This window comes from Harpia harpyja, chromosome 13 (assembly GCF_026419915.1).
Source record: "Harpia harpyja isolate bHarHar1 chromosome 13, bHarHar1 primary haplotype, whole genome shotgun sequence".
Lineage (NCBI taxonomy): Eukaryota > Metazoa > Chordata > Aves > Accipitriformes > Accipitridae > Harpia > Harpia harpyja.
Window position 1 is genome coordinate 2,784,381 of NC_068952.1, and position 19,097 is coordinate 2,803,477.

General features: G+C 36.8%; 1 protein-coding gene across 16 annotated transcripts in view; it reads left to right on the forward strand.

The window, feature by feature from the left end:
- The window catches only part of NRXN1 (neurexin 1), a 730,978-nt gene that overhangs the window by 66,969 nt on the left and 644,912 nt on the right, over positions 1-19,097 (forward strand). For 9 of the 16 annotated variants that reach the window (XM_052805915.1, XM_052805916.1, XM_052805935.1 and 6 more), the window contains exon 3: positions 14,605-14,622. The exons of the other annotated variants lie outside the window; for them this stretch is intronic. In XM_052805915.1, coding sequence (XP_052661875.1) covers positions 14,605-14,622 — 18 coding nt within the window. The remainder of the gene's footprint in view (positions 1-14,604; positions 14,623-19,097) is intronic. 16 annotated transcript variants of the gene reach the window in all.

Genomic DNA, 19,097 nt, shown 5'->3' on the forward strand with positions numbered 1-19,097 from the left:
TCCATCTGAATGTGTTCTAAAGAAGATCCCATTGTATGTCATAAGAACTATTCCTGCCCAGTTTTTCTATTCCGCTTATTTTTTTACTAGAACTTTACTGGTTTTGATTATTTAAATTTTACACTTCTCATCAGACTACTTGTTACTGAAGACAGAAAAAGCATGTAATGTAGGATATTACATAAAGGACATGTCCTTTTTATGTAATTTGATTGTGGTATTTGTTAGGTTACATCTTTTACAAGTCTTTTAAATTCATGCAGATATCATTCATACAAGATGTAAGAGAGTAATAACAGCAGACTTGTTTAAAGGTTATGCCAATGCCCTAACCAGAAGTTGGTGTATTTTAAAAATTTGGCCCACTACAGAAAACAGTGATAACTCACTAATAATGCAGATTGGATAAAAAAAGATAGTTGTCAATATTGAATGTTAAGAGGTACATTCAAAGAGATAAAAGAAAAACACTTGAGACCTTGATATTCTAACCTACTTTTGGAGACAAATGGCTTTGGGGGAGGGAGAGTTGATTTGTTTTAATGGAAGTAAAATGAGGTGGCTGTTCTACATGCATTACAAGCATGTTTGGGGAAATGTGCTTTGAATTTTTTTCTTTTTCTAAGAAGCAAATGATTTATGAGCATTAGATGTTCTTCATAACAGACACTTTTGGAATAAGTATACATTTCTTAAAGCAAGAAGGCATTTGCTATAAGCTGTAAAAATCAGAATGAAAAAAATGTATCAAGCACTTTTTAACTTGCTATATAAAGAGGCTTTGCAATTGAAAATATATTGAGTTATGTTGTTAGTGGCTTTTGTACAGTTCTTATAATTTTGTTTTGAAACAAACTATAATTACAGAACAGAAGTTCCTTGAAATATTTTCTTTACATAAAAGAACATACAACAAATTCAAAATCCTATTAATCGATATTGCTTTTTCAAGTTCGTAAGGATCTTCATATGCATTAGTCTTTGTTTTGTTGAATTGTAAGCAGACTTCTGAAGTTCAGTGTTATCTGTTTCTGTCCCTTGGCATGATACGTCATTTTGGAGGAGTTTTGTGTTAGTAAAGTAAATTTTTTTTTCCTAAGTTCAGTGTGAAGATTGTTTCTGTTTTGGTTTCTGTATATATTAATAATTGGACCATAGCACATCATTATTGTTCACTATGTTGGCTGTATTCATTACATTTATACACACTTTACATTGCATAAGGTATTATTATTACATGAATGAATGTGTATATGCTTATGTAGTCTATGTATTCAGTATATACTCATAACAATTCCACCTCGTTCAAATATGAGTTTCTCTCTTAGTAGATGGTTAGTTGCTCAGGTTATTTCTTTATTCTGAAAATGTGGTTGAAAAAAAAATATGCAAGAAATGTTTGTGGTTTGTTTGGGTGTTTTGTTAACTTGATTAAGTACATCATAGGTTATATGATACACGATCCTTGCTTTCATGATTATAATTCTGTGAATTGCCTAATGGCGTAAATACTCTGCCAGGGAGAAATTTTAATTATGGCTTAGATGTAGTAGTTTTTCCACTTTGGGAACCTCAGAATTATTCCTCCTTGTCATGAATAAAAACTAGGAAGCAGGTGTTTTGTGTGCTCATTTCAATAATGGGCCAACAATCAAACAAGATTTCTGTTATTCACTGGGATTTACCTTACAGAGAAGGATTTCCCCTGCAGGACAGTTTGCTTAGTCCACTTATTATTAAAATTTTGTTTTAATAATATAAGAAATACCATTTTATATCATGCTTAAGGTGTAACCTCAAAAGAATGCTATCTAAGAAATACATTCAGAACACATTTTAATGGATTTATTTTTTCATATTACTCAAGCAATAATATTTATGTCTCCTCAGATATTTTCTTCTATAGCTCTACATTTATATGTTTTCATGAATTTCCTTCTAAATTTCTATTTGACTCAGTCCCATGAAAGGTCATTACAATATTCCCTACTGTCCCCTTAATATGTGCTACAGGGCAATACACCACAGAGACAACTTTTCATGAGCAATTATTATAATTGGTTCTGATAAAGTTTTAGCCCAGGAATAGTTCTCCACTAAAGAATCCTGTGTTGATTTTTCTTGATGCCAACTTCTTTGTCATTCTAACCAATTTGCTGTAGAAGAGCTGACCATAGAAAGATGCTTTACCACTTTTTCATCAGCAACACGCTACTGTGCTGATGTATTATGATAGATGAATTATATCATAATTCATCATTATGTATTATAAATCATGGCATAACTATACAAAAAATAATCTCCACATGGCCTACACCAATGGTAATGTAGGTTTAGAAAAAAATGTAAAATGATTAAAGATTAGCATCAGAATATATATCCAGGTAATTTGTTTCAGAAAGGAACAAAGGTAATATGGACGTCTTCAAGAACTGTCAAAGATGACAATATAGTGGGTATCTGCTATAGTCCACCTGACCAGGAAGGACAAGTGGATGAGGCCTTCTACAGACAGATAGAAGGAGCTTCACATTCACAGGCCCTGGTTCTCATGGGGGACTTCAACCACCCTGATATCTGCTGGAGGGACAACGTATCAGGATATAAGCAATCCAGGAGGCTCCTGAAGTGCGTCAATGATAGATTCCTCCTCCAAATGATAGCAGAGCCAATGAGGAGAGGTAGTCTGCTGGACCTCATACACCAACAAGGAGGACCTCACTGGGGATGTGAAGATCAAGGCAGCCTTGACTGCAGTGACCATGGTGGAGTTCAGGATCCTGAGGGCACGGAGGAGGGTGAGAAGCAGGCTCACAATACTTGCCTTCAGGAGAGCTGAGTTTGGCCTCTTCAAAGATCTGCTCAGAAAAGTCCCACGGGATAAGGCCCTGGAGAGAAGAGGGTCCAAGAAAGCCAGTTAATATTTATGGATCACCTCAAAGCCTCAAAGAGAGTTCCATCCCAACAAATACAAAGTCAGGCAGGCCTGTGTGGATGAACAAAGAGCTGCTAGCCAAACCCATACACAAAAAGGAAGCATACAAAGCATGGAAGCAAGGACAGTTAGCCTGGGAGGAATACAGAAACATTGTCTGAGCATCCAGAAATGAAGTTAGGAAAGCCATAGCCCAAATGGAACTTAATCTGTCCAGGCATGTCAAAGACAACAAGAAGGGCAACTATAAGTACATTACTGACAAAAGAAAGACCAGGGAAACTGTGGACCCATTGTCAAAAAGACAGGGGACCTGCTGACACAGGACATGGAAGAGGCTGAGGTACTGAATGCCTTCTTTGCCTCAGCCTTTACTAGCAAGACTAAACTTCAGGAATCCCAGGTCCCAGAGACAAAGGGGAAAGGCTGGAGCAAGGAAGATGTACCCTTGGTGGAAGAGGATCGGGTCAGGGAATACTTATGCAAACTAGGCATACGTAAGTCCATGGGGCCTGATGGGATGCACCCACAAATGCTGAGGGAGCTGTCAAATGTCATTACAAGGCCACTCTCGATAGTCTTTGATCAAACATGGTAGCTAGGAGAAGTATCCAAAGACTGGAAGAATGCAAATGTCACTCCCATCTTCAAAAAGGGCAAGAAGGAGGACCAGGGAACTACAGGCCGATCAGACTCACCACGATTGCTGGGAACATGATGGAACAGCTAATCCTGGAAACCACTTCCAGGCACATTAAGAATGAGAAAATCATCAGGAGAAATCAACATGGCTTCACCAAAGGTAAGTCATGCTTGACCAACTTCTATGATTAATTCTGACCTGGTAGATGAGAGCAGAGCACTGAATGTTGTCTACCTGGACTTCAGTAAGGCCTTTGACACCATCTCCCATAAGATCCTCATAGAGAAGCTGCTGATGTACGTGCTGGATGAGCAGGCAGTGAGATGGCTTGAAAACTGAATGGCCAGCCCAGAGGGTGATGATCAGTGGCACAAAGTCTACTTGGAGGCCAGCGACTAGCTGTGTACCCCAGGGGTCAATAGTGGGTCTGATCCTGTTTAACATCTTCATTAATGATCTGGATGATGGGGCAGAGTGTACCCTCAGTAAGGAGGAGAACCCTCAAACTGGGAGGAGTGGCTGATACACCAGAAGGTCATGCTGCCATCCAGAGGGACCTTGGCAGGGTGGTGAGATGGGCTGACTGCAACCTTATGAATTTCAACAAGAAGAACATGGAGGAACAACCACATGCACCCATATATGCTGGGGGACACCCAGCTGGAAAGCAGCTTTGCAGAAAAGGACCTAAGGGTCCTGGGGGACACCAAATTGACCATGAGCCAACAATATGCCCTTGGGGCAAAGAAATCTAATGGTATCCTGGGCTGCATTGAGCCAAAGCATTGCCAGCAGGTCAAGGGAGGTGATACTTTCCCTCTACTCAGCACTGATACGGCCAAGCCTGGAGTACTGTGTCCAGTTCTGGGCTTCTCAGTGCAAGAGAAATATGGACATACTGGAGAGAGTGCAACCAAGGTCCACAATGATGATGAAGGGACTGGAGCATCTCTCCTATGAGAGTCCCAGTTGAGAGAGCTGGGACTGTCTAGCCTGGAAAAGAGAAGGTTCAGGGCAGGTCATGTCAATGTATATAAAAACCTGAAGGGAGAGTGCCTAGAGGATGGAGCCAGGCTCTCTTCAGTGGTGCCCAGTGACAGGACCAGAGGCAATGGGCACAAACTGAAACACAGAAGGTGCTTTCTGAACATCAGGAAACACTTTTTATTGTAAGGGTGACCGAGCACTGGCACAGCTTGCCCAGAGAGGTTGTGGAGTCTCCAACATTGGAGATATTCAAAAGCCATCTGGTCACAGTCCTGGGCAATCAGCTCTACGTGGCCCTGCTTGAGCAGGGAGGTTGCAGCAGATGATGTCCAGAGGTCTTTTCTACCCCAACCGTTCTGTGATTCTGTGATTCTGTGATTCTGTGATATTGATTAAACTGTTAGGAAGACAACTAGCTCTAACTTTGTTTGGGTTCATTTTATAGGCATCCCCAAAATGTGACTGTCTTGAAATATTTACTATGACTAGAAATTTTAATTGTGCAGTTCTGAGGTAGGAATAGCCATAGATGAAAAATGAATGTAGCTAGCCATAATATACATACAATCAGGGTTTTGCAAAAGCACGTCAGGTACAGTATCTCCTTGTCAGGAGCCACCTTTTTAACCCATTCTAAACTAAAGCCTGCAAGTTTTTTACATCACTTAGTAGCCTTATAAAAGTTACAATATATATTCTTATGCCAAGAAAATAACCGCTTAACCAATTCATATCAAAGTGATTAATGAAAATCAAGAATTGTTCTAAAGCATCTGTTTCCTGATTACCATGTGTGCAAGTACTCTGTACACCTGGGAGCTCATTCCAGGCATTCACGTGGCTACAAAAAACCATATCATTGCTCAGTTCCTGTAAAATCTATGGAGGAAATAAAAAATATATCAATTCTTACTTCAGCTAATAATGACCAGATTTTAAGTGAAGAAATGATGATTTTTTAAATTGTAAAATTTCTTGTAATTAGTTTCATTGTCATTATCTATAACTACTAATTAGTCAGAATAACATTCAGCATTAGCACTGAAATGATTGTAGACTAGTAAAGGAGAAAATTAAGTTCAGTTCTTTAAAAAAAATAAAGATATCTATTTTGTTCACTTACAGTCACAGATAGCTGTGATTAAATTTTAATTTGATGTCAAATTAAACACTCAGTTACAGCATGCTGACTTCCAGAGTACAGCTCCACTCACTTCAGAGGAATTTCCCATTTAAAGGAGCAGAAAGTTTGTTCTGTACCATTCTAAAGGGTTCCAAAGGCAGGTGCAGCTCAGTTCACATCCACAAAATGAATCTTTGTAGTAGCCAAAAAAATTTAATAGTGACTAGCAAAAGAACTATACAACAAAGTGATTTTGAATAGTTACTCTATTTTTAATTGTGTACAGTGCGTCTTCTACATTTTTAGCTGCTAACTCTCAAGAACACTTCATACCAAATTGTCTTCAGCCACCTGTGTTAAAGTCATAGCATCACTGATAGCACACAAACATTCCTCACTTCTGTATAAAGACAGCATGTGAATACAAAAATATGGCTGGCTTTGCATGCAGGCCTGTTAATTTTGGTGTTGTACTAGTCTGGGAAGGCACAAATTCAGCTACCGAGTCAGGGCCTGAGTGAACATCTCAGGTGGGCAGTTATATGTCACCACCCTTTAGTAAGTATTATGAAGCAGAAATACTATATTTACACAGCAGAGATTGTGAAAGTGTAGATACCTGCCAGTTCACCATACAATACAAAACCAGTAGAAAACTTGTAGGAAGCATTGTCTAAAACCAGTATCCTTCTCATGGACAAAAAATGTGACCTCTCCTCCTTTGAGTGTTATCCACTGGATCATCACCTCTGTAAAACTGCCATCCAGTTGGAAAATTACTTCTGCCATTCAACCACTGCACAGCATTTTTACCCACTGTCAGCTCAGCTAATTCTATTGTATTAATGGGTCTAACAGACCAGTTTTGCTGAAAGGATGGTTGGACAGGGATTTGATTTCTTCTGATAGTAACTGGGGCCTGATTTTGCAGCCTCTTGCATAGCCATAATTGACTACACAAAGCACAGCGCAACAAGGAATCAGATTTACTGGGCTAGTTTCTACTCTCATGTACACCAAAACAAGCACGAATAATTCTGAAAAATCTTTATTCTTCATTTCACAACTGTTTCTTAAAGAAGTTGTTGAAATAAGTTATTTTATGAATTTTTCAAATTAATTTCAAAACAGATATTCTTAAAATAGAAATACCTGTGTCACCCTGCATCACTTTTATAGAACATACTCTGTTCTTGCCATTACTCTCTGCCAGCCAGAGTAGTTAATTCTGTATGAAAGGTTTTGATAGGAATATCCTGAAAGTATATTTTCATGCCCTGTATCCAGCAAGGCTAAATTGGAGAAAATCCAAAGGAATAATAATAGTGCTAGGAAGAAAAGAGGAGTTACGGTCATATGTACAGGCCATATAAAGCGGACCGTATACAGTCAGTTCTTAATTCTAGTTAGTTTATCCATTCTCCATGATAGGAAATAAGACCCCTAGTGATTACAAGGAAGAGGTCTAGAAGCACAAATCAAAGTGCACGAATGCCAGAGATTTTCAATGGAAATTGAATGTTTCCAATCCAGAGAAATAGTACCAGAGGCTAAATGGAAAAAGAGCAGCAATTCTTAAAGAATATCTGGTTACTGAGTGAAATACATGGATTTACACTGTGTTTCATTTTCTGCTTATACATGGAAATTAAAACACAGGGGAGGGAGTGTGGTTCTTTGACTCGCCTTCACTTATGCAAATGACTTATTTCTCCTTTCATTATCTCTATTATTAATATTACTAAATTCAGTTATTAAAAAACCCTTGATTCCACCTTTGATACCTGGTTGTGGTTACTGCAGCCATGACACATATGCAAGAACATTTGTCCCAGTGACTGATGGACATTTCTTTAAAGCATTGACATATGCAAGCAGGTCTAAAGTTTAGTACATCTGAAACTAGCCAGAACCATTTTGGAGAAAAGGATTAAATTTAATGAAGTGGCAAAATAAGGCCAAAGACAAATTTCTTGGGATTGTAATATAATTAAAAAGCAGTCATTTTTATATCTACATCATCATCTCTCCCCTGAGTCAGTCCAAGTTTATTTAGAAGTATGGTAAAAATTACTAAAAGAAGAGGACAAGTTACTTCCCAAAAATGTCTGTTATAGGAAGTAGTTGAGAAAAAGGAGACTTGGGTATCAAAGATGTGCTTATTCATTAACTACTGTGGCTTCAAGAAGCACAAGTTTATTCAGGTGTACAATGTCTAAAAATGTGTAACAATAAAATAATCATAGATTAACAGCATTAAACTAAAGCAATGTTGAATGGTTTCACATTTGAGACACTTGTGATGATAAATGATAGAAAAGTGATAAAGCTGCATAAGAATCAAACAGCACAAAAAAAGTGTTGCCTCAGAAAGTCTACTGATTCAATTATGTCTTGATTTTGACTCTGCAGACAACTGGAGAGGGTATTAGAAAATATTACAGGGTGTAGAAGTAAATTGGGGGTGGGGGTATTTTCCCATTGGGAACAATAGTAATGATTTGTCTGAATGATTTTTTTTCACCCATTATATTTGAATTCTTCATGGGAAACATTTCTCAGTGAGCTCTTTGTGCAAATGATGCAGAGATTGGTTCTGAGAAAACAATTTATTTGAACATTTTTTGTGTTTAACAGGGTGTCAAAGTATTTGCTGCTTTTTATGCTTGGTTTCTGTTCTCATTTGACTAGAGAAAATTCATAGATTCATACAAGTTATGTCCAGAATGTACTGCTATGAAAATATTAACCTGACCTCCTAAATGACAAAAGGCAGAATTTCTCCCAGTGATTCCTACAATTCAGCCCAAAAGCAGTGATTGCTATACAGTTTCTGCTAGACAAAGGCTCTGACTTAAGACTTCAGGGAAGAATTACCCAATATTCCCAATGCTTATTTTATCTTTATTGAAAATTTTCATCTTATTTTCAGTTTGAACTTTTCTGACTCTCAATCCCAGCATTTGTCTGGTTGAAAGGACTTCCAGGTATCAAGAATCTTTCTCCTGACATTCATGGTTGCAGACTGGGTTCAAGACACCTCTTCATCTCATCTTTGATATATTCAATAGATTGAGCATCTTAGGGCTTTCATTGTAAGACATGGTTACTGAGTTTTCTTAGGTTTTTAATGCCATGAATGACTGTGGGAAAAGTTTTTTTTCTGAAAATTCTTTCATTTTTTTATTTCCTTTTAAATATATGAGCACTGGAACAACACAGTAATGGTTTTAGTTATGCCACAAAAAGTAATGCCATTTTCTCTTTCTGTTCGTTATTTCTTTGCCTATGCATTCAAGACTTGCACTGCCCCCCTTAGTTGCTGCTTCACACTAGGAGCTCATCTACAGTAGCTTAACTAAAATGATCTTGTCATTATTTCATTCTCAATGCATTTGGAATACATAGCACTATCTAGAAAAGGTGACCTCACCTAGAGTAAATTCATAGATGTTAGTAGAATTTACAGAGGTGTACCAAATTTGGGCTGATGGCTTTATCTTGTACAAAACTGGGAGAAACATCTAATTGTGCCATAATGATGCTTACTTGGCAGAAAGCCTCGTCCTCATTTTTGGTCAAGACAGGTCATCTGTGCTCCTGACAGTATCATACCTTTCTCCTGAGTCTTGTACAGGGCATTCCAGAAAAGAAGGGATCTTCAGAGAGATGTAGATAGAAAATGGAGCTAGAACAGAACCAAATTCCTGTTATTCTGAAATTCCTCCCTTCCACAAAAAAAAATCAATGGAGTCCCTGTTATATCATATCTCTACCCACTGCACTGGAAAGTCCTCTGAATGGGTCCACCCAAAGTTGTGTGGAGTCTGGGAGAGGCTGTACATTAATTTCAGACCTAATGGGGCCATGTGGAAATGTAGGAATTCCTGGGCCCTCTTCCCTAGATGCTGGTGGATTTGCAGATTTTGCAGATGAATCCCAAATTTTGTTCCATGAAGCCCAGCTGTAGGAAATGCTGCTTCCCTATTCATTCAATATTCAAGCAGAAGGTTGCAGCAGAATCAGAGTTCTGTACTAGGTATCTTTATAATGCATTTCTAATTATTCATAGTTACAGTCAGTAATTCCAAACAATATTTAGAGTGGTTTTCAAAAGTACATTTAAAAAAAATATAAATAATCCTAATGGAATTTATCAGGTACACAGCACTTGAGAAGACCAATGCTAAAAGCCATAGATTTCCAATGTATTGCTTTAGTTCATCATTATTTAGACTATGACTGTTCATGCTTTATAACATGCTTTATAACATATTTCATGTTTTCATATCCTTTCCAAATATTTTCTTTTGAACCACGTGTAAAATAAAACAATTTCTCTAATAATTTGAGAAACTGATGAGACAGGCTAAGTTACACAATCCAAAAGATGCTGGGTGCAGTCCCATAGAAAAAGCTGCCTCTTGAAATGACATTTTCCAGTACAGTATTTTTAAGTAGATAAATTTATGGAGAAGTACACTGATGCATTATTCTTTGGGAAAACAAACTTAAAATATCGCATCTTAAATTTCTAGTCATCATTTTTATTGCAAGACACCTGCATAAAAGTAAGTTTTATTTCAGGCTACTTCCCCACTACTCGTACTACTGAATATCTTATGAAATTTCATAAACTATGTCTGTCGTATATTATACCATTCATTGTTGCCAAATGTGATTTTGAACTATAATTTTGATGAGGAAAAAAATACCTATAAAAATGTCACTTCTAATACGCTATTTCTTACTATGTTATTTCTAGAATGCTATTTCTGTAACTTCAAAATACTAATGTACTCTTTCATCTGTTTATCATGAAAACACTGTTCTTATATAATTGTCAGGAGAAATATTGTGCTCTGTGTGTGGCTAAGGTGTAAATATTCTGGCAGAAGAAAAAAATGTAATGGCAGAAATAACCACAAAAGTTATAAACAGTCACTTTTTTTTTTAAAAAATCAAGGTTTCAATGAAGCATCACCAAATATTAAGATGATTCTTGAATTAGTAAAAATATCCTGTAAAAACATGATTCCTATTTTTATATCACTGAACCATAGTAATATGCTAAAATAATTAGAATTGGTTGGGCATTTACTGCAAAAAATATGGAGCAGATTCTGCTCTTAGCTCAGTAGGGACAGCCTGAGACAATTCATCTGAAGATAATAAGCCAATTTCACAGCCTGTGTAAGTTGTATAGTTCTATTGATTTCAACCATGTCACGCCAGATTTAAATCAACTGAATATTTGGCTCAATATGTGCAGTCAACAGATTACACCAGTAGTGCTGAGAGCAGAATTTGGCCAAAGGAATTAGGTTGTTAACACAGAAGTTAGCAGTGGCATTTAGTATCGTTGTTGGTTGGGGTTGGGGGAAGGTCTAGGAAATAAGCATTTGCAGTGGATGAAGATCGGTCTAGTTCTTCAAGTGAGTAGCTCGGTGCAATGTGAAAACAGAGGACTTTTCACATCTACTAGAAGTCAGAGTGCTGAAGAGAAAATTACCTGTCTGGGCAGTTGTCTGGTTGCTAGTGGAGGCTGTAAGGCCATTCTGCTCCTCTGCTGTTGCGTTGACAGTCCCTTTTAGACCCTTGTCTCACACCTGGGCTGTGCTTTGGTGAAAATCATTGGTATGACCAGCTGGTGCAGAAAAGGCTGAGAGCCGTTCTGTGCCAATGCCTACAGCAGCTGGGAGATAGCACTTTGGGTCTTGAAAGCCTCTGGTTCCACTGATGCCAACAGAGCTACTCAGCAGATAGTAAGGTCCTCCAGGTTGGATGGATGTAAATGTGGGTAAATTCAGACTATGGGTGGCTAAATCACCAGCAATGACAGAAATGTGGAATACGGCTTTACTCTCCTGCAGGTACATAAATTTTACACCAGTGCAACTGTAATGACATAAATACAGTTACTCCTGATTTAGATGAGGAAAATTTTGTTCCCTCCAAACTGCAAAATTAAGATGTTGATAGTATACATGGCTTTCAGTTTCCTTTTATTTATTATTTTTTTAAGAGTGGCGGGAGTAAGCAAAATGAATAAAAGCAGAGTTATAATTTGGGTCTTCTGGCTTCTTAGTCTCTGCTTAGAAGAATAGGCCATGCCAAGAAAATAGGAATAAGGAAAGTCAGGCAAAGTGTTAGTGATATGGAAATGTATCAGCCATCTCAAAAAAACACCTTAAATAAATAATAGTGCTCAACGCTAATCTAATGTAAAACCCTCGTAAAGTACCATTAAAAAGCTGAACTAATTTTTTTCTTAGTTTGCAAAACTGTTTAAGATGGTTTAACTTACCATGACAAAAACATGCGGAGGAATGAATTTTCATGCCGTTTACTCATGTATAGGGGTTTGACTATGTACACAGTTTTATTCACAGAGCAGGAATTCAACACTTTCAATTTTATTTAATTCAAAATGCTTTGACAGTTTAATTTACTATCACTTAAAAGTTTAATCAATCAGACATTTAAGGGAAGCTGCTCAGCTAGTGTAAATCTTTCATGTGACAGTCACCAAAAAAGACATACCAATCACTGCTAAGAATAGGGCCCATGATATAAAACAAAATATGCTTAACCCTGTAACCAGATGAGTTTAACCATCTGACGGTGCCTGTGATGTCATTTTCAGAACTCTCCCTTTGACTCTGACATCATGAGCAACAGAACTGGCCTTTTAGCAAGTTCATGTGTTGGTTTTAAGTAATCATGTTAAGCTAAATATGGCCACCAAAAAGGATGTCATTGCAGTATTGGTATTGCAATAAATATACCAACACTGCGGTAACCAGGACTAGATGAAGGAACCTGAAGTTATACTACGACTGAAATAAATAATTTATTTTTTATTAAGTTTGGGAGGGTTTGTACCTAAAGAAAGGAAATTACTATATGCAGTTAAAGGAAGAAGGCTCTTCCAGAAAAGTTTAGCTATAAGTAGCTATTTCTAATAGCCCAAATATCACTATAATTTACACTGCATATAGAACATAATATCTTTGTCTTGTGAAATTGGGTGTTTTTCATTTTCTTGATGACCTTTATTCGATTTGTTGATCTTCAGGTATTTACTCACAACAGGCATACTGCTTTTCATATTTTTTTTCTTTTCAGCCTCTTATTTTCCTAAATGCATGACACAATATGTACCCTTTGCACTTTCATAACAAACTAAAATTTCAGGCAGTGAGATTTAGAAGTCTAAATTTAGAGTGTGTGCATGGAAAAGGTGTTTTATAATATCTTACACCAAATAACTTTATCTGGTCTGGCCTATGAGTATTGCAACTAAAATCTGAGAGACTTAAACCCTTAGTATTCATCATTTATAGTAGTTATTATTTTTAAAGTGGTAAACTTTTCAAATTATTTATTGGAATACTGTCTAGTTATGAGGAGATTTTTCAGTGTTTTGTGGCATTAACTTATAAAGGCTTTTCATTACGAAAAGTGACACATTCTGGCAGGAAATTGCTATGCTTAAGAGATATCATTGAGCCCAGTTCTGTGTAACTTGTTTTATTGACTCCTGGTTTACGATATATCCAAATTAATTTAGATCACATTTCTTAATGGTCACATGAAAAGGTATTTTCCTATAGGAAGACTCCATGAGAAATGACCTGTAATGAGAGAACTGGGCTTCAATTCGCAATTGCTTCTGAGTGCTCGCTCCCCAAGAAGCGTTGACGGAGGCGGCACAAATTGCAGGAAGAGATCTCCCAAGCAGTCAGACTGCTGTGTTGTCACCCTTCCCCATTTCTTTGTTGGTTTCGCACAGTCCATCTCCTTGACTTCCGTGTTGTTTTTCCTTTGTTATTTTACCTTTCCCATTTTCTCTCTCCCCTGAGATATCTTTGTACTCTCTCCTATCCTCTCCTCTGTCAAAATCATAATGGGCAACAGACATAGTCCCTCAAAATCACCTACCTAGTGGAGGAGCTAGTAGAGACTAGCATGAGTACTAGGACACTGAGCCTCTTTCTTAACTTTAAATTCTGTCCACTTCATTAGCTGACACTCAATTCCTAGTCCCCTCTCGCTTTGTAGGCTTTGGGGGAACCTTCTTTCCTGTGCCCCATATTGATGTTGGGTTGGGGATGAAAGGCCAAATTATTGCTTGTTAATAGGAGCCTTTACTTAGGTAAAATGCCCCTTGATCTAATCTGGGGGCAGAACCCATGCCTGAGATTGCTGTGGCCTTTGCTAGCTGTACCAGGCAAAGAAGTGATTGATTTTTTAAGATGCGCAAGTTTCTGATGCTGACAAATGCTGTGGGACATGATCCTACAATTCTGAGGTATTCCACCCAGTTTAAGTGACAGTTTTTGCACACAGGATTTGGAGATCTAACCCAATGTCCAGAGTGAGTGCCTCAGTAATGAGTACGAGATCAGCCACGCTGCCTGTGGTAACATCTTCACAGCATATTCTAAAACTTAAGTTATCTTGTTTGATCTGTTTAAAATAATCTACTTCATACAGGACAGTAAGGAATATTCAGAATGGGAAAATAGAAGCAAATTAACTCAGAATCCCTTTCACAAATGACTGATGGCTTTAAAATATATAGTTATAAAAATCTTACAAGAAGATCTCTGATTAATGACTAATAATAATTGAATTTACAAAGAGCTGCAGTAAATTGAGCTGCAGTAAATCCTGTACAATTTTTTTGCTTTGGAAACAGTATTGTTTTATTTCATATCACGTGAATTTTGTTAAATAGAGCAAACACTGCTTCCCTGGTGCTTTTGTTTTTCCCTCTGGATCGTAGCAGTGGAGCACTTGCATGTTGTGTTTGATGCCTTGCATGATGAAGACATGCAATGGCAAGTTCCAGTCTGCATGCTGCTTAATGAATGTTTTCCTTTTCTCTCCTTCCCTGTTATGTGCTTACAGAAGACAACTATGTGGAAGGTGGGTGCTTTCTACCTTATTTTCCTAAGCCCTTGTTTTTCCCTTCTGTTTAGTGGTTTTTTTCCCTTCTCTTAATGTTATAAAAGTACACATATCATTCAGTACGGTAAGTTGCATTTTTTTACCCATAAAGGTATACAAGTTTATTAAATAAGTGTGATTTCTTTTTTCATACAGAACACAAGCAAAGCTCCATTTTAATATTGGCCTTATTCATGTAATTCCAGAATAATCCCACTGAAACAATGGGATTTATACTCATATGACTGATATCACCCTTCAAAATCATTCAGGAGATTTGCAGAAGGACTGATTTCTTTTCATGTTCTGTATGAAAAACACTTCAAGAAACTATTTGTTTCATTAGTGTGCAGCATAAATCCTCCTCATAAGAATGTAATGCATGTTAAATACCTATCTTTTAATTGCTTAGGAAAATGGAAAGCGCTTTGTTCTTTAATACTACAAATCTTGCTCCTGTAACATCCTTTACAGCACAAAGTTTCAGGAATAAAGTTTTTCTGTCTAACTTTTCAACATAATGCACTCTGCCTTTTGAACATTGTGAAAGAAGCAGCATGTGATTTTAATAATAATGTTGGTATGTAATTAAGTCCCTTTAAAGAAAGTATGGCACAGGGCAGTGGAAACTAAAGCACAATGCCATCTAGCCTGAATATTGGTAAGTAAGTCTATTAGCTGGTAAAACCTGTTGCGTGCATATATATATATATCATAGTTTTAAAGGTACAGAATATGCTTCACAGATCAGTTATTGCTGGGAATCAATATTTTCTTTTTGCTTATAAGCCAAAAGGTGCAGGTGCTTTTTTATGTACAAGTGCTTTTAAAAGTCTCTCTGGGCTGAATCTTTGCATACTGGATAACCGATTATCTATTTGAAAAATTAGTTTATCTATCTAAACCGAGCAATAACTTTTATTTTTTCCAATGCTTTTGAACCTATTTTTAAATCAAGGACTTTGTAAGCTAACTCATATGCAAAGTGACTGCCCTGGCACAGCTCTGACCCAGGGTCCTGTAGTGGCCCCACTCAGGGGCCTGAGTTCATTCAGGATTCAAGTCACCATGGGCCACTGCCTGCCTGTTCAGTCGCAATTTTCTAAAAAAGCCTAGAAGTAACGATACTGCATTTCTCTATGCTGCTGTCTTCAAGGGCAAAGAGAGGTGCTCAGATTTAGCACATACATGATGCTGTGCAATTTTATTAAAATATATGTTACCAGTAGGAGAAAGAAAATTTAAACAATTCAGATGCTTTAATTGTGTGCAGTCACGCACATACATATCAATACACTATCCTTTTTATTGTGAAATCAAAATGTGTTCAACAACACTGGGACAGGAATTCTAACTGAAAAACATAAAAGCCTGGAAATAAGTACCTAATCTTATATTTGATCTGTGCATAAAACTCTTACTGGTGTCAACATGAGTCTCAAATGTGAATTAGGATCAGTATAACTAGATAAGGAGGTTCAATTTCATTTCACGTATTCATTTATGCACAGCAGTACAAGATAAAGCCTGGATAACAGTTAATCCAGACTTTACCTGAATCTAATTCTTGAAGCGCAACCTTAAATTTATTCCAACACAGGTCTGGATACTTATGCATACATTAAAGTTACAAGGGATGTATATGTTAAAGAATGGAAGCACAGAATGGTGTATCCAAAGCACAGTTTGGAAATAGAACTATAATTTTTCATCTTTGATTTCTGTGCTATCTGAGCATCTCTGTAAGTTAGTCTACATAAGAAAACAGAAGGATTTAGTATTCACAGAGTTAATTTTGTATATATTGCTGGTATGAAAAGGCTACATTTTATTCATTTTACTAAAATTGTGCTAGGGTTGAACATGTTCACTGCAGGTTTACCATGTTTAAATTTTGTTTTGGCCTGTGCTCTGCATGGAACTCACACACGAAATTATGAAAATATCTTATCTTCATAGCCGCTTCCACTATCCCATCCTGTGCCCCCTTACTCTTTCCTCTCAGAACCAAGTTCAGTATAAAGATGGAGTGAATCACACATGAGGCATTCCTACTAAATCTTGAATTCCTAACTCACAAAGAAAAGGCTTTTATCATTCCACATGAAGTAATGGTGCACAAATGAGTATTTTCAATGTATGGTACACCTATACATGGCTAGTTAAGGCTAGAACTTTCCATGACTATCCATTGTGGTATTCTCTATTATAAGCAGACTGTCATTTTTAAAATCTAGCAGTGATTACTATCATGGTAGATTTATCTGTATCATTTTAAACCACTCTGTGGATTGCACAGGTACAGTAATAGTAATTCTTCACTCTTCCATAGCCTTCATCCATAGATTGCAAAAATAGAAAATAAGGTAAGTATCATTATGTGCTTTTAGCAAGTAAGTATAAGTAACCTTACTGCTTCACAAATAAAGTAACATACAGAGTCAAACAAAATAGTGTCTTGAGGACTAGTACTAAATATTTTAATTGATAAATGTTTGGTTTGAGCAGTGTGGGTTTTTTACATTCACTTGACTTCCTTTTTTAGTTGAACAGCACTGTAAGTGACTCTTAAAATTCAAGTGGTTTCTATGATGTTTTCAAGAGGCACTTCTGCCATTTATATTTTTTTCAAATTATTTAAGAATCATGTATTTACAACTGACCAATCTCACATATCATTTTAGCAAAAATAGTACCTATCAAGCAGTGGCAATCTCCTGAATCTAGGCCTTTTGTTTAGGCCCTTATAGCAATAAAGATCATATTTAAATGCAAGCTATTTTAAATATGATTACCTTCTTTGCATTCCCCTAGGAGACATAACAGCGATTTGCTCTGTACCTTCTAAGAGCTGAAAGAGCTCACAAAGTAGCTGCTGAAAAGTCACAATATTATTAAAGAAAAACATATAACATTCAACTAGTTTCATCTTCCCTCTATCGAATACAGTTAGGGCCAAGTCAAAAGTCTGAGATTTCTTACTATATTTGCCAACACAAAAAGTTAGAAGCCAAAAGATAAGTTAAATAATCACATTAGGAGACTAATACTTCCAGAAGTCCATGCAGCAAGGGATCCAAGCAAGGACATTCCACATTAAAAGAATGAAGCTTGACTGTGGGTCTTTATACTTTGTGAATTCAGCATGCTTCTCTTGCAGCAACACTTGCAGGGAAAAAACACTCGTGAAAACATTTCCACTCTCTTTCACAAACTGCAAACTACAGCACAGCTGTGTGATGTTTCCCAAGCAATGCTTACGTAGGCATCCCTTCAGGATCATGCTCAGCTTTCACTTACATGGCTGTAAACCCCAGGTAATCCCACCAGCTGCAAGGCACTGTATTTGGAAACAGAATCTATTGCACAAGAGATGGGGCACATCAGGCCCTTCAGTTAAACTACGCATCTAAAAAGGGTGACATGGAAAAGCACTAATTCAGCAAAACCATTGTTAGTCTATTTGGAACATCACTTGAGATTTGGAACTGGTAAGATACGAATCCTTTAAGACTGATTGCAGTCGGGAGTATCTTCTTTGAACTCTCCCCAAGTACTATGAGTCATTTGTGCACCTAATTTTCTTTGTGAATTAGAAATCACAGGAACTCTCTAGGAAGTCTGCTTTCCAATAAAGAGCAGGATATTTTATTGCACACCTTCTTTGTGTGAATTAATTTTAATTAATTGCAAATAAGAAAATAATGTATCATTTCTTGTAGTTGTTGGAGAAGAGGAGCACATTTAACACATGAGCAATTAATAACTTCTAAAATGGATCCTAAAACAGCTAAGTTCAACAAGAATAAGCCTGTTGTTTTAAACCAGACATAAAATGTGAAAAACCTTCATATTTCTAGAAAAACGTTCTCCCTACATCACATCATTCTCAGTGAAAATACAAGTATAATTTTATTATCATGAACTAAAAAAGCTGAATATTTTTGGTTAAAGAGTAACGAAATCTGGCTCTGGTTGAATGATTATTATTATGGACATCTGTTTTGCAATGTCACTAGACTTATACGGGTATGATTGGATTTCATCTCACAATACAAATATAAAGCAAAATCTATTTCTCACAGATTTATGAAGTAGCTTCAGAAGCTGTCACTTAAATTTTCTTTATTGCTATGTATTTTATATTGCATATATAATAATTTGCCTTCTCTGGAACAAATTCATTCTACTGTCACGTTTCACACAAATAAGGAGACATCCCTTGCATTATCATTTCAATGTGATGAAGAAATTTTATTTAATTACCTGAAATGCTCATTTTTATGAGGGGAAAAAGATCAGACCCAGCCCATTTTTCAGGTTTACACTTCTCCAGGTTTTTAACGTCATTTCACATGTAGAGGACCGGAAGTCCTCCCAGCAAAGTGTTCAAAGCAATATAATCAAAATACGATAAAGACAGATGAAATATTAAAGGAATTGGTTGGATTTGA